Source organism: Rhinolophus sinicus, chromosome 14 (assembly GCF_057876585.1).
Source record: "Rhinolophus sinicus isolate RSI-liver-muscle chromosome 14, RSI-T2T, whole genome shotgun sequence".
Lineage (NCBI taxonomy): Eukaryota > Metazoa > Chordata > Mammalia > Chiroptera > Rhinolophidae > Rhinolophus > Rhinolophus sinicus.
In genome coordinates this window covers 177,441,798-177,456,631 of record NC_142514.1, presented here as the reverse complement: position 1 = coordinate 177,456,631, position 14,834 = coordinate 177,441,798, and the positions used below count along the sequence as shown (strand labels likewise).

Genomic DNA, 14,834 nt, shown 5'->3' with positions numbered 1-14,834 from the left:
GCCTGTCCCTGACTTGCTGTGTGATCTTGGGCAACTTGCTCAAGCTCCCTGAGATGCCATTTCCTCAGCTGTGAAACAGGGCTGTTCAAATGAAATCGTGTGTGTAAAGCTTATCAAATGGTGCTGGCTCCTGAGAGCAGCTGACCTGATTGGTCATCCCAATCCCTCAGTGATATGATGCCCCTGGCCTGGGCCCCAGGATGGAGGATGGGGAAGGGGGCTAACCGTCCACCCCTACCCCACTAGAGAGGTCCTCAAGCTTGAAACCCGGGACCAGGCTTTTGGGCCCCAGAATTGGTCAATCCCTCCCAGCCCAAGTCAGGTAGATAAGACGAGGGTCTCGTCCGTTGGGCCGGGGAGATAACAGCAAAGACTGTTACTCTGTAATCAGGCCCAGAAGAAACGTCTCAGATACTTCTCTTTTTGTGGGTCCCCTGGGAGAGCAGAGGGAGGAGAGGAATCCAAGCCTTTTCACCCTCTGGGCTACCTGTCCCTGGTGTCCTGAGCACTGGAGGGCTGGGCTGGAGTGCAAGGAACAGGCACGCACTGCCCAGTGGGGATGTCACCGGGTTGAGTCGCCCACCTGACAAGGCTGCTGTCCTTTGGCAGTGATATCCAGCAAAGTCTTACATTTTGCACCTGATGTGGGTGCCTCATTCACTGCCTGCTGGTCCCGACCCCCGTGGTAACCGCAGGCTGGTGGGAGCAGGGGAATGGGGGCTGTGGCCCACAGAGTGTCTGAGTGATTCTGTACGAAACTCTCCCTTCCAGCTGTTGCCTCCTTGCCAGATGTGCCTTGAGGTTGGACAAAATGGCATGTTCTCAGTGATGTTCAACTGGTGCCACTGTGCTCCCCAGAAGACATCTGGAAACATGTGGAGACACTTTTGGTTGTCTCTGGGGAACAACCCGATCGACAGCTGGTGGGTAGGGGCCAGGGATGCTCCTAAACGTTCTGCAACGCACAGGACAGCCTCACAAGGAGGAATTATTTGACTCTAAATAGTAACAGTGAAAAGGCTGAGAGCCTCGATCTAGACCCATAGCACAGGAGAAAGCTCATACGTTTTTCACACATTAAAGAAGAGAAAAGGGGGAAGAGGAGGAAGAAATGTGAGAGAGGGAGGAAGAAAGGGAAGGAGGGAGGAAAGGAGGGGTAGAGGGAGAGGGAAAGCGAGAGAGAGAGAGAGAGAGAGAGAGAGAGAGAGAGGGAGGGAGGGAGGGAGGGAGGGAGGGAGGGAGAGAGAGAGAGAGAGAGAGAGAGAGAGAGAGAGAGAGAGAGAGAAGGCTTGGGAGCCAAAAAGACTTAGAAATCCCAGTCCCCCCCCCCAATTCTTGTGCAACGTTGGTGGTGACTTTCATTCTCTGAGCGTCATTTTTCACACCTGTCAATAAGGATAATCACATTCTCGTGGGAATGAGGTGAAGGTAAGGATTCAGGGATGGGATGCATGTAAAGTACCTGATCCAGACAAGTGCTCAGGAGAGGCTGAGGCTCCCTTCGCCTCCTCCCTCCGCCCCTCACAGTCTCCCAGCAAATGCAGGGGTACTGTTAAGGGGTACTGTTCAGACTGGGGCACTTTAGGGGCTAATAATAAGTATGTCTGGACAGTGGACATCTGGGGTCTTCCCCAGCACCCATATATGGCAGGAGGCTCCAGGAGGCAGGCCCCTGCCATCCTAGCAGAGAGCAGGGCTCAGGAAGGACAGGACTGAGCAAACATCTTGTTATCAGTTTAACTGCTGGCCCCCCAGCCTGGAGCAATCACTCTGGCCTCTTCCCACTTCCCCAAAAATCCCAATATAAGAGCTGCCTCTGAGGCCCAGCAGCCAGAGACACGGAGAGCGGAGGCCTCGGACTCTCAGGAGGTGAGTGTTCCCCCAGCTGCCGGGGAGAAGGGGTCCAGGCCTGGGAGGAATCGGGAGTCTCTATGGCAAATACCTCGAAACCTGTCTTTAGGACCACAGTGGCCACTGTCCTTTCCTCTCCTTCCCCAGTGTGAGTGAAATCGGCTCTGACCCTAAGCAGACATGTCCCTGCAGGGAGAAGGGTCTGGGCTAAGTGCTGTCCCAGGGAGCACTGATGGTGACTTCAAGAGAAAGGGACTTTTGTACTTGAACAGACACCCCCATGTCCTTTTCCTAATTTTCCAGCTCAAGGTCTGTTCATTGGGTAAGAAGGAAGCACTGTAGTTTGCCCTTTAATCAACTAGTTAAACACGCAGTCCATCTCTGTTGTATGACAGGAGCCGTACAGACACTCAGGACACTTCCAAGGAGGGAAAGTGAAGCTGTATCTCTGTCATAGACTTAATGGATATGAAACACCTCCTGCTCCTACCCCTTCTCCTGTTGGGAACAGTTTCTGCTCTTCATCTGGGTAAGTCTTCCCCTCCCCTTCTCGTCCAGCTTTATCTTTCCTCCTCTTTGCTGCATCCCTTTGGCTCTCATGGGGCCAGGCTCACAGCCCCCCTTCTTCAGTTGACCCAGCTCATCTCTGATATGATTTCTCCTGGACCTTGACATTCTGTCAGGACTTCTTCACAAGGAAAAACCACCCATTTGTGAAGATGAAAGCCTTCTTAAAGGTGCTTCTTCCCACTCCCAAAATACATACAGTCAGGTTCTCGTCCACTTGTGTGAGTTCTCGCCTCACCCAACACCTAGGGGATCCTTTCAGTCCTGGCTCTGGACAGCGGACAGCTGCACTAAGGCTGGAGTGGGGCTGTCAGAGCTGTCCGTGGTCCTGGAAGAAGGGAGACCCCGACCTGATGGCAGGTTACCTCTTCCTTCCAGGGAAAGATGCCCTCTCTCTGGACAGTGGAGAGACACAGGCAGACCTGAGTCAGGATCTGGAAGGTTCAGGGGAGCAGGAGGGAGAGTTGGCCCTGACTAAGGAGGTGATCCAGTCAGAGGGCGAAGAGGTCGAGCCTTGCAAGTATCCAAATGCCTTTGAGGATGAAGAGGCCATGGAGTCAGAACCAAGTGCTCTCGACAAGGACTTTCAGTGCCCCAGGGAAGAGGACACCGTTCATATGGTGGGCAGTCCTGAGTGCAAGACCTGCCACTACCTGTTGGTGCGGAGCCTTTCGACATTTGTAGATGCTCAGGTAAGTGGTAAGGTGGCTACAGTGGAAGGAGGACCAGGGGGAGAAGAGCGTGGATTCAATCTGTTGTGCCCTATTTATTTAGACGAATGTTTCTCAACCTCGTGTACATCAGAATCTCCTCAAAGTTTTGCTAAAACACAGATTTCTGGCTTAGCAAGTCTGGGGTGGGGCCGGAGAGGTCGCATTTGTAACAAATTGCCAGGTGATGATGACATTGTTGGTCTAGAGACAGCACTTTGAGAATCACTGATATGGACAAAAGGCTTTGGTATTAGCTATACCTGTGTTAAACCCTGGTTTCACCTGTCATTGGCTGTGTTACCTGGGCAAGTCACTTCACCATTCAGAACTTCAGTATCTTGCTTTGTAAAATAGAGATATATAACACCAGCCTCTTAGGGTTGTGGTGAGGATTAAATGAGATAATACACAGAAAGTCTTTGGAATAGTTCCTGGGTCATTGTAAACTCTCAATAAATGGTGGTTATGATTATTCTGAGTATCATTGACATTTCCTGCAAGAAGTTCCTGATGCCAGGTAAAGGAACGAGAGATGGGATTGCGAGGGGGGAGTACATCCCTGACTTCTGACTTGACAAATAATGGGGAGGACAGCTCTCTCCTGGAGACGTAGGGACTTTAAAAAACACAGAGTGAATTCTCTACCCTACCTCTTCTCTCCACAGAATGTCTGCAGGAGGTGCTACCGAGGCAACCTTGTATCCATCCACAGCATCAGCCTCATCAGTTATATCCTGTCCTTGACCAGGAGTCTCAACCAACCCCAGGTCTGGATTGGAGCCACCTATAATGGGGTAAGTGAAGGGCCCACTCCCACGTGCAGGAAGAGCTACCTGATTGCCTCAAGGGAGCACCTCCTGGCATTAAGCCTCATTCCAGCAGCTGAGGTGACCTTAGAGTGGGAGGCAGTGATGGAGCTGAGCTGGTTTGTACTGGCTCAGGAGAACCAGTGACTGTATGCATCTCTTCCCAACTCCGTGCCCAGTGACTTCACGCCTGTGGTCTGAAATCTGCCATGGCAGACGTATTTACACCAAGGAAATAGGCAGTTGTTACAACTCAGGGGTCCTCCCACCCTCTGCCTTCTCACTTCCCCACAGATCTGGTTGTTAAACATTTACCAGCATTACCACTGGAGTCAGGAGATAGGCTCCGCGCCCAGCTTTGTCACTTACTAGCTGAATGGCTTCCTCGGAGCTTCAGTTTCCTAGTGTCTAAAATGGGGCGCGTCTTCTCTCAGAGTGGCTCTGGGATTATGGGGGATTATGTGCCATTATATTTGCTACTCAAGTGTGATCCATGGACCAAGCAGTATTTGCATTTTCCGGTAGTTTGTTTAGAAATGCCCCATCTTAGGCCCCACCTGACACCCTCTGAATCAGAATCTGTATTTTAACAAGATCCCCAGATTTGTATGCACAGAAAAGTTTGAGAAGCCTGTTCTGTGTGATGTCTGGGAGTGATGGACGCTCTTCCATCGTCATTCCCTGCAAACCCTCAGGGATGGGTCTCAAGGGTATCTGACACCTAGCTGGGTGGGCAGGGTCCAGAAAGGGATACTTGGTGGATATTCTCTGAAGCCCATGAATCTGTCTGTCTTCCTGGAATCTCTGCCCTCTGACCCACCCTATTACTTCTCCAGTGCCACCACAGGATACACTGGACTGATGGGAGCTGCTGGAATTTTAGATACTGGGCCCACGCGCATCATGCGCATGGAGGCCACTGCGTGACCCTAGGCACCACAGGTGAGGGGGACTGCACACCAGGGCAAGGGGAAGGGGTGGCAAGGTGGACCCTTACATACTGTGTCTTTAAGCTGCCTGCCCCCCAAACCAGAGAATCAATGCCCTGTCTGTGAGGAGGGTTGAGATGTAGGGTGTGTGGGTGCCCTGTGTGGGAGCCTGATGGGAGCTCTTGGTCCTCACAGACAAAGTTAGGCTTGGGGCCTGGGGCTCCTTTCCTTCCCCTGCTATGAGGAAGTGACTGATGTGACAGGTGAGAGTAGCAGATGTGAATGTAAGGTCTGGATGAGAGATGTGAGAACCAGGAATGGTTGACAGGAAACTCGCCAGCTGTGAACAGCCCGGATGCCAGAAGTGAGGGAGCTTAGCGCAGTGGCTAGGACCATATGTACTGCAGTAAGACTGCCATGATTCACATCCCAGCTCTGCCACTTGCCAGCTGAGACACAGGAAGTGATTACCTTGCTAAGCCTCAGGTTGCTCATCTGTGAAATGGGGATGATGAGAGAATCTACCTCTTGGAGTCAGTGTGAGGATTAAGCCCTAGTCCATATAAGGCACTTAGCACATTTCATTCCTGGGGTGAAAGCTCAATGCACATGAGCATGTGGATGACAGATTGTGACAACTGGTGACAGGCAAAGAAGACATATGAGGTGCCTGAGGAGGGAAAGATGGGGACACTGGCCACACTCAGACAGGCAGCTGACATCACTCTGTTCTCTACTGCTAGGGGGTCACTGGCGACGAGCTCGTTGTGGAGAGCGTCTGCCCTTCATCTGCTCCTACTAAGCCAGTGGCACGGAGAACCTGCTTTGTTGCCTCCTGCATTCACCTCCTCCTGGCTGCCCCGACCCAGCCTGGGCACTGGGCTCCTCTCCCAGCCTCTCCTGGTCATAAAGTTAGATTTCCCACTGCATTTCTTGACTCCTGTGTCTTCATTGCTCACTGTGGAGAACTCATCTGGGTTGGAAAATCCTCCAAGTGCTCAGTCCTGCAGGCTGGGGCTTTGAGGAAAGTAAAAGATGGTAAAGTCGCCCCATGGTGGTGGGGGGGGGTGGGGATGGGGAGGTGTTTGGCTGCAGGTCCACCTAAGGGTGGAGCACGGAGGAGGTGGCTCTCCCAAGTCACTTCCCAGCCCAGGCTGGGGGGTTCCGCCCCTCCCCCCAAGCTCTGGGGGGAGTTCTCATTTGGTGGGGGTGTAGGGAACTCGCCCTCCGCTTTGTATGGGGTGTGGGGTAGGCTGGGCATAGGGTAGCTTTCCAAAATGAAGGCAAAGTCACCGATTGAAGAATTGGAGTGGAGGGGTGTTAAAAACAAAATTCAACTGAGTAAATTTAAAGATCTAATTGGCTTTATTCAGTGATTCATGAATCAGGCAGCATGCCATCCAACAGACGCAAAGGAGTTCCAAAGAGCTGTACAAAGTGGAAGGCTTTTCTAGGGAGGAGAGGGCGGGAAAAGGAAATTTCTAGCAAATAATGGATTGTTTCAGGGGAGGCCACCTTCCTCTGGGGGATGGAAGGGGTCTGTGAAGACGATGACCTCACTAGTGCTGAGCAGGGAATTCCAGATTGACTGGTTAAAGGTAACATTCCTTGGAGAGGCTGAAACTGCAATTAGATTAGGTATTAAGTCTTGGTTTGGGTGGGCTTAGCTGACTCTGTTTGGGGCCTGTCGTTTCCTTTTTTTAAAACAGTAGTGAGCTCCCACTTGGGGTAACTGCATGGGAAGGAGGAGAGAGAGCAGGCTTGTCTAGTCGGTCTGCTGCTCTAGCCCTGTGTCCTTTTGGCCTCTGATACTGGCCTTTGTTTTCCGTTCTCCCAGCCACCTGTGGGTGAGTTCAAAGGCCCCACCTTCTTCTGAGCTGTTTTCCCGCTCCATTCCCAGGAGGTGGCTGTCCCTTCCCCATCCTCCCGCTCCCCAGTCCCCAGGCTGCCTCCCTGGAGGAGCTACATTCTCAGAAGGGAGCTACCGCCCCCCAGGGTGGCCTTGGGGCCAAAGTCAGAGCATCTGGCAGCAGCGTAGCTCCCATCCCAGTTCTACAGACGCAGGACTCCATTTCTGTGCTTCACCCCATTTTGTCAGACATGGGGGACATTGAAAGAGAACACTGTTGCTGCTCTTTGTTCCTGGCAGGGTGCTGGGGTCCAGGAAGGGTGTGGAGTTGGTGAAGTAGGAAGCTCAACCTGAGCCTGGGTATTCAGAGGGCAGAGAGCCCTGGGTTGTGGGACAGAGATAGGTAGATACACATACTTCCTGCGGGTGTAGTTCTACATGGAGTGCAGGCAGAATATACACGTATTTCTGTGGGTGCACATGTACGTGTATCTTGATGTGCATATGAGTCCATCTTTGCACAGCAGTGTACATCTGTGTGTGTGTGAATCTGTATATATCAATGTACACAAATCTGTGTGTCAGTGTGTAGGTAGGTGTGTGTTGTGTGAGTGTGTGTAGATTTTATACATCTCTGGGCTTTTCTGGACAGACCTGTATGTCTGTATACATCTGTGACTGTGTATGTTTGTGTAGCTTTGCACACTTACACACCTGAATATTCGTGTTCATGCATATTTACGTACCGGTGTGTCTTTGGCCAGTGTTTGGGAGTGTGTACACGTGCCATTGTGTGTCTGAGCATATGTGTGTACAGGTCTACGTCTGTGTGTGTGTATAGGCATCTGCCAGGACATGGAACGAAAAGAACAAAAAGGAACAAAGAAGAAGGTGTGCTTTGTTTCTAAAGGCGCTGGAGTTGATGGAAGACGATAGGACTGGAGCGTCCCAGGGGCAGTGGGTGGTGGAGGAGCAGCAGGGATGAGTCCCGGGAAGAGGAGCAGGCCTCTGAGCACTGGCTTGGATGGAGACAGGGTCAGGAGCTTCCTAATCACAGCGTGGCAGTCTCTCCACGGGCATCGAACGGGAGCGGCCAGGGGCTCAGGCCCCCACCCGGGTCCCGGCGTTGTATCCTGCCACAAGCTAATTCTTGACGCTCTACTTCTAAAAGAACAGTGGAAGCTGGTGTTACGGGGTGAGTGGGAAGGATAAGCAGTGAGGAAACCCCACATAGGTAGCTCTGGGACTGGTATTTTGGCTGAACGGCAATCCCCCTGTATCAGCCTCCACTTAGCTCCTTGATGGGAAATGGGCTCTCACCAATCCCAGTAGCCCAATATCCTGCCAGCAAAGATGAGAGGTCGAGGGAGGGAGGGGAAAGGAGGAAGGCTCAGACCCCGTCAGGCTGAAGCTTGTTTGAGGCAGGCCAGGGTAGACAAGATGGCCCTCAAATATCCAGTGTTGTCTGTTATTGGGCTGCTACATCCATGATTATATATTCATTCCTTTGGCTGTTTAATGCCTTTCACTCTTGAATAGTCCTTGATTAAAAAGCAAATACTCTTAGGAGGAGAAATCCCTGAGTGTGTTATCTATGAATGCCTCTGGGAAATGGATTGGCAACTCAACGAGAAAAGGTTTTGTGAGAAGGAACACAGAAGGGAGGGATGTGTGGAACAGTCAGTGGGCAGGGGTGGGGGTGCCATAGAGAAGAAAGGCCATTAAAAAGGGGATAACGAAGCAGGCAGCACTGTGTTCACCATTTTCTCTTCCGGGGGACCTAGGAAGACTCTGTTTCCTGGTATTCCGTGTAGTAAAGTCGGGCTCTGCAGCTACTGAGTCTGGCCGATGCCATGAGGCTGGAAATGAGGTAAACCACTTCCAGAGGTCATTAAATGATCCCCCGGGATCCCACCATTCTCACTTTCCTTGCCACAGTGATCTGGGCTTCCACGTGCCTCCGATGACATAGCGATCAGATGGAGTGGGCTGTCTGATCTACTGCGTCATGTTAAACCTTGAGATTTTGCAGTTTGCTTGTTACTGCCGCAAAACCTGCTTCCGCCTAACTAACCCATAGAGAAAAGAAGGTGCCAACAAATTTCCCAGACAAATATAGATAGCACAGTCAAGGTTCCAGACTCCAGAGTCATAAAGCTCTAGGTTCAAGTCCCAGCGCTACCGTTTCCGTTTCTTAACCTTGCTGAGCCTCAGTTTCTTCTGTGAAATGCGGGTTGAATCAGACAACGCCTACCATGCATTCAGCCCATTGGCTGGCCATGGCGAGGAATCACTAAATGTTAGCTTTCATGCTGAGCAAAGAAGCAACATAGTATTGACAATGAGCATGGGTTCCAGTTTCAATTTCCAGGTATTGTTTCTTTTTCTATCAAACAGGATTATGAACAGACCATAGCAACGTCCCCAGGGTGGGTGTGTGATTATGTTGGTGATTGCACCGAGTACTTTATGAGGCAGCAGAGACGAGTTAGCTACCGCTATTGCTGATGACATGACCCTAAGTCCAGCACCCAGAAGCAGTAACCGCGTTCCACTCTGGGAAGGACAACGTCAGGCTCACATTCATGAGATCACACACTTGCTGGCAGGCTCAGGAGCTGCTGTTGCGCCTGCAGGAGGAAAGGGAGGGGCGGGGAGAGAGGGTGCCCCCAGGGCAACTGCCTGGATCTCCTCCTCAGAGAACATCCCTGTGGTCCCAGCCCCCGCCCAGGTCCCTGAAGGCTGAATTCACCAGGATGTCTGGGGGTCTCTGGGGTGGGGGGGGAACGTGGTGCTGCTCTCGGTGATGTCCCTGCTGCTCAGGTCTCCAGACATCACCTGATTCCCGGGGTCTCCCCTGAGAAGGGGCTGCGGGTGAGGCAGAGTGGGGGCGGGGGGACGGGCCTCGTGTGGCAGAATCTTATCCCTTCTCCCCCTGAAGTGGGGGGGGGGTCACTGGAGTGGGGTCTTTTCAAGTACCCACTGCTTGATCCTCCCAAACCACACCCAAAGCTGCCGCCACCCCATTTCTCTGCTCCTCCTGTAGAGGGGCCAGCCCTCCACTTACAGTTAAGCTCGTTTCTGCTAAGACCTCATGGCGCTGCCCATGCTCCAGCTTTGCCAGGGACGGATTTACCGTGGAGCTAATGAAACATACTTCAGGACTGCTCGCTTGCACAAGCCCCTTCTAATACCGAATGTTGTATTGTTTTTAAATAGATGCTCCAAGTTGTATGTGCTTCTGGCTTTGTAAAACCTAGATCTGCTCTTGAACTCTGCCTTGGTGAGATTTCTGAGCCCCTTAGGAGAGGAGAGCCCAGAAAGGGGGAGGGGAAAGTGGAGGCAGGGGTGGGCCTGACACCCTCTCAACAGCCCTTCCAGCTTCCTTCCCTGGGCGCCAGGACGCCTGCGTTCTGTTTTGGCCTCTAACTATGTGACACAAGTCATTTTCCTTCTCTGGCCTCAGTTTGCTCATCTATAAGTAGGAGAGTCAGACAAGATGGTGTCTAAGACCCTTTAGTTTCTTACATTAGAAGACCGACCACCTTGTTAGGACCCTGGGGATAGGCCTGGCTGACCAGCTGCTCACAGGGTCTCACGGAACCTTCTCACCAGGGTTTTAAAGGAGGACCGGTGGCCTCTCAGAGCAGAGCCCCAGGTCCGGGAACCACATCCCACCCTGGGCCAAACCTGGCTTCTGAGGTGAGGGGGCCCAGATGTGTGTGGGTGTGTATGAGACAACAAGGATGGTTCCTTCCCTGCTTCGGGGACAGAGCTGTGGCGTGAGGTTAGGAAATTCACTGACAGTCATGCTTCCTGTGTCCTTCTGATTTGGAGACCTGAGCCAGAGAAAGAGACCTCACACCACTTCTCACTGGTCTCTCCTAAAATGGGGCCTGAGTTCCTGGGGACAGCATGGGACTTATAGCTATGGAGCTGAACCCAAGCATGGTCAGGGTGGAGGAGGCTGAAGCAAGCAGGGCCACAGGCCCCTGGGAGCCCATTCTTCTCTTGTGGGGTGTGGGCAATGGAGTTAAGCAGACCTGGGCTCAAATCCCAGCTCCCCCACTTCCCCAGCTACGTGGCTTTGGGCAAACAACACTCTCTGAGCTTCAGTTTATCTTCCAAACAGGGAACCTAATATCTACCTCATGGGATTATTCCAAGGGTTAAATGAGTTAATATATGCAAAGTGCCTGGCACTGGGTGGCCATATGGCCACTGCTTATTGCTATTATCATCTCTACTCTTCGGAAGGGAGACCCTGGGGGTCCTGGGAAGCAGATAGGGCAAGGTAAGGTTGGTGACAGTTAAGACTCAGGTCCCAGCAGGGGCACTACCTGCAGCAAGGGGTAGTGGGGCAGACCTCCCACCCAGCTGTGGCCTCGGGGTGAGCAGCAGAAATGAGAGCCCCTCCCCACCCCCAGTCCCCTAGCCCAGGGAGGGTGCCCTGTTGGGAGGCCTGGAGTCCAAGGCTAAAGCCCTAGTGGCTGATGGAGTAAGCCCCCGAGTCTGTGGACTGCTTCTCCTCCGTGGTCTGGTCACTGGGGTACACTGGGGTGTCTGAGGCAGCGACCTTCAGCGTCGTCTCGTTCACCTGCAGGTAGAAGGCTGGCATCATCACGCTCTGACTACGGGCAGGACCCGGCTGGACAGACTCAGCAGTCGGGGCTCATGGCCCCGTCATTAGGGGAGTTACAGCAAGTCTGTGTCATCCCAAGAGCCCGTCCATGCACCGCCAGGGCACCAGGAACGTGAGCCAGCCATAGCAGGATTTGTCCCGCCCCAGGAATGGCGACGATGGGGAAGTGGACAGCCACACCCCACAGAGCCCCCACGGTCCTCACAGAGCCCACCCACTTTTGGCCAAACCCCCTCTTGTCTGGTCCCCTAGTTTGCACTGAGGCCCAGTGAATTTCCCCTCAGAAGTCCCCAGGAAGCGAGCCACTGACAGTCCCCAGGGCCCAGGGCCCTTTCTGCCCTGTCCCCCTACCTCTCGAGGGCCCCTGCTCACCTCCTCAAACTTCTTGGCTTTGTACTGGTCGGCCCCCTTGAGAAAGTTGAGCAGGATAATGTCGCATAGGACAGTCCCCTGGAGAGGAGAGGCAGGTGGCCCTGAGCTGCCTGAGCAGTGGGCAGGGCGGCCCTGGGGCAGACGGCAGGCCAGGGGTCTGGGCAAGTCCTCTAGAGACTCCTGATGTTTCCTCTTAGAAAATGTCCAGGGGCTTTGAGGAATGTCTTTATGACCCACCTCCTCAGCTCCCAGGGTGACCCCAGAGCAAAACGCAGGGAGAGGACTTGGTGGGAGAAGCAGAGGGACTCAGGGGTAGAGGTCCCTGGGAGTGGGGCTCTGTATTGATCGAGGGCCCTCGGGTCTGTGGAAGCCAGAGTCTCCTCCCCCACTTTCATGTGAGGAACAGGAATTCTGTACCAGGTGGAGCCTCCTGCAGATGGGGGGCACTGAGCTCTCCATGACTGGAGATGTTCAAGTGAGGGCTGACCCTGCAGGGAGGGCGTGGAGGAGCCTGAAGCACCTGCCAAGAGGTTGCACTTTTCATTCTAGGCAGAAGCAGGGTCACCTGGGTCACTCCCTGGCCAGCGCCAGCAGGGCCCTGCCCGGACTGGCCTCCTATCAGGGCCTGGAAGGGCTGAACTCACCACTCCCACGGAGGTGAAGGCTGCCACAGAGCTGATGATGGTGGGGATGATGTTGAATTTGCCAGCCTATATGCACAAGGAACAAAGTAAGTGGGCAGAGGGTCCAGCAGAGCGGGAGTGAGGCCTGAGGCTCAACTTGGACTCCCAGCCGGAGAGACCATGGAGCTGGGGGGTCCTTGGTGGAGCGCAGGCCTCACCCCTTCAAGGTTCAGGTGAGGAGCCAGGGGGCGTGGCCAGCCGAGGATCTCAGGGCTGGTCAAAGCAGGACCCTGCCCCCGGAGGAGGCTCTTCAGGGCCTGGGATTGGTTGGGTTTCCTCCCTTGTCCACCCACCTGCCCGGCCAAGGACTCACATTCCCGTACACCAACACGTCGAAGCGGATGCCAAAAGCCTTGAGGAGCGTGCGGTACTCGCTGCCATTCTCCATCTTGTAGTACTTGGCAAACCTGGAGGCCAGAGGTGAAGGTGGGTCCCACTGTGGGCTCCTGGCTGAACATGCAGGGTCCTCCGGAGCCTACGACAGTCACTCACGGAGCGACCTTACTGGTGGTTTGGTGGAGCACCTATCACAGACCAGCCTGGGTGGTTACCTGACCCCCTGCACACGCAGCATCTTGCAGGCTTGTTAAAAGGCCCCAGGCCCCATCCTGAACCCGTGGAATCAGCATCCCCATTGGTAGGGCCAGGACGTGTATGAAAGCTCCAGCCAGGCCGGATGCCCTACTTCTTTAGTTCTGTTTGGGCCCAGGGCCCACTCACTGCAGATGCTCCCCTCTCCACAGGCTTCTCAGCCTGCTTGGGTTCAAAGCCCAGCTCTGCCACTTACCCGCTGTGCAACCTCGGGCCAGTTACTTAACCTCTCTTAAACTCAATTTTCTTCTGTGAGCAGGAATAGTACAAAAGCCTATTTCATAGCATTGCCGTGAGAACTGAATGGAACCACCTGTGACAGGCTTAGGAACATAGGAAGCAACTGGGAAATGTTCGCTAACGTTGGCTGTTAATATTGCTGAAGAAACACATTTATTTCTAGAGCGGTTTAAAGAGTGCTTTCAGACACCTCAACTTATATCACCTTCCAGACAAACCTGTGGGACAGGGATGTCTCTGCTCTGTTTTTCAAACGAGGCTCCAGGGGGTTAAGTGACTTGTCCAGGGTTCCCCAGCTGGACTCAGAGTCTCATCTCTGCCTGGGCTGCTGGATGCCAGGGGCCGTGCTGGGGGCTGATAAGAATGATCCCTTTTAATCCTCACAGAACCCAGTGAGGTGGGTATTCAGACCCCCATTTTGAAGATGGCTGTGGTGGCGAGAGGGCTATGGTTTTACAGGTAGTAAGGATTCGAGTGGCATTGGCTTTTGGCTTCTAAAGCCACTGCATTCCCTCCACGTGGCTCTGACCATCCGTAGCCAGAACTTGAACATTTGCAGAGTGGGATCTCCTTGGGCCACTGCCCCATGGCTATGGAATGGGCCCCTGATGCCAGGATCCCAGAGAAACGGGGAGGACGTGGTGACGGGAGTGAGAGGGCTCAGAAAGCGCCGTAACTGTGTGGGGTCAACAGTGGGGCCAGTTGTCCCCTTTTCAGTGTTTCCAGTCCCCACAGATTTCCAAGGCCCGGCCCAGGCCTCGGCCAGCAGAAAGAGGGTCTGGGAAGCTCCCTCCTTGACAGTGTTCCATGATTGATGTGATGACCTTCCTGGGGTGCGTTTGAAACCGCACAGCAGGGAGGAGGAAAAGCTCAGCCACAGTGAATACATCATGGCGGGATGACAGGCCTGGCAGGAAGATCACGCGTGGGGAAGAGTCCGCTTACATCACAGGATGTCAGCACCGCTTGCTGTGGCTGTGTGGGACCTTGGGTCAGGCAGAAACTAGTCTAAATCCTCTCTACCACTTGCTAGCAGTGTGGCCTTTTACGCACTCGGTGCTCAGGGCTTCACTTCCCGTGTCAGTAACATGGGGGTGCTCGTGCCCCCCTTGCAGGTCTGTTAGTGAGGGGGTGAACACTGACACCCACCCTGAAGGCAGGCACTGTTTCTGTCGCTGTGCTGGGCGCTCTCTCTGCCCCTCCACACCTACTCTCTACCCTTCTCTGCAGGGCCTGGTCTGCAGACAGCGTCCACCCAGCTCCCTGCCATCTGGTTCCAGCTGGGGCACCCACAGGTGATCAGAGGGCAGGGGTGGGGTGGGGGGAGAAGAGTCAGGGTGATTAGTCTCCCAGCTCCTCTCAGGTTCAGTGACTGCTCCCGCCCTCTGCCCGGCAGGCAGCCGAGGTGGGAGCAGGGTTCCCATGTGGCCAGCCCCGGTGCTTCCCCAGGCTCCTGGATTCCCTCTACCCAGCATGCACCTTTGTTAATAATCCCTTCCGTCAAACACACCCCTTTTGAGACCATCAGCTGTTTCCTCCCAGGACACCATCCCCATTTTACAGAGCAGGAGGCTCAGGCCTGGAGAGGTTT

The 14,834-nt window shown here is 53.8% G+C and overlaps 2 protein-coding genes across 2 annotated transcripts; one reads left to right on the top strand and one right to left on the bottom strand.

Moving 5' to 3' along the window:
• The first annotated feature begins 1,765 nt into the window (after positions 1 to 1,765).
• Positions 1,766 to 5,795, top strand: LOC141572464 (proteoglycan 3-like). Its single transcript, XM_074337163.2, has 6 exons — positions 1,766 to 1,869; positions 2,247 to 2,380; positions 2,797 to 3,110; positions 3,797 to 3,925; positions 4,774 to 4,879; positions 5,610 to 5,795. The coding sequence occupies exons 2-6, from the start codon at positions 2,314 to 2,316 to the stop codon at positions 5,666 to 5,668; spliced, it is 675 nt and encodes a 224-aa protein (XP_074193264.2). The 5' UTR covers positions 1,766 to 1,869; positions 2,247 to 2,313; the 3' UTR covers positions 5,669 to 5,795.
• A 423-nt stretch (positions 5,796 to 6,218) lies between these two features.
• Positions 6,219 to 12,819, bottom strand: LOC148755969 (P2X purinoceptor 3-like). The gene is made up of 4 exons (XM_088789591.1): positions 12,726 to 12,819; positions 12,374 to 12,439; positions 11,730 to 11,807; positions 6,219 to 11,312 (listed from the first exon to the last, which is right to left on the bottom strand). The coding sequence occupies exons 1-4, from the start codon at positions 12,798 to 12,800 to the stop codon at positions 11,199 to 11,201; spliced, it is 333 nt and encodes a 110-aa protein (XP_088645717.1). The 5' UTR covers positions 12,801 to 12,819; the 3' UTR covers positions 6,219 to 11,198.
• Positions 12,820 to 14,834: the final 2,015 nt, after the last annotated feature.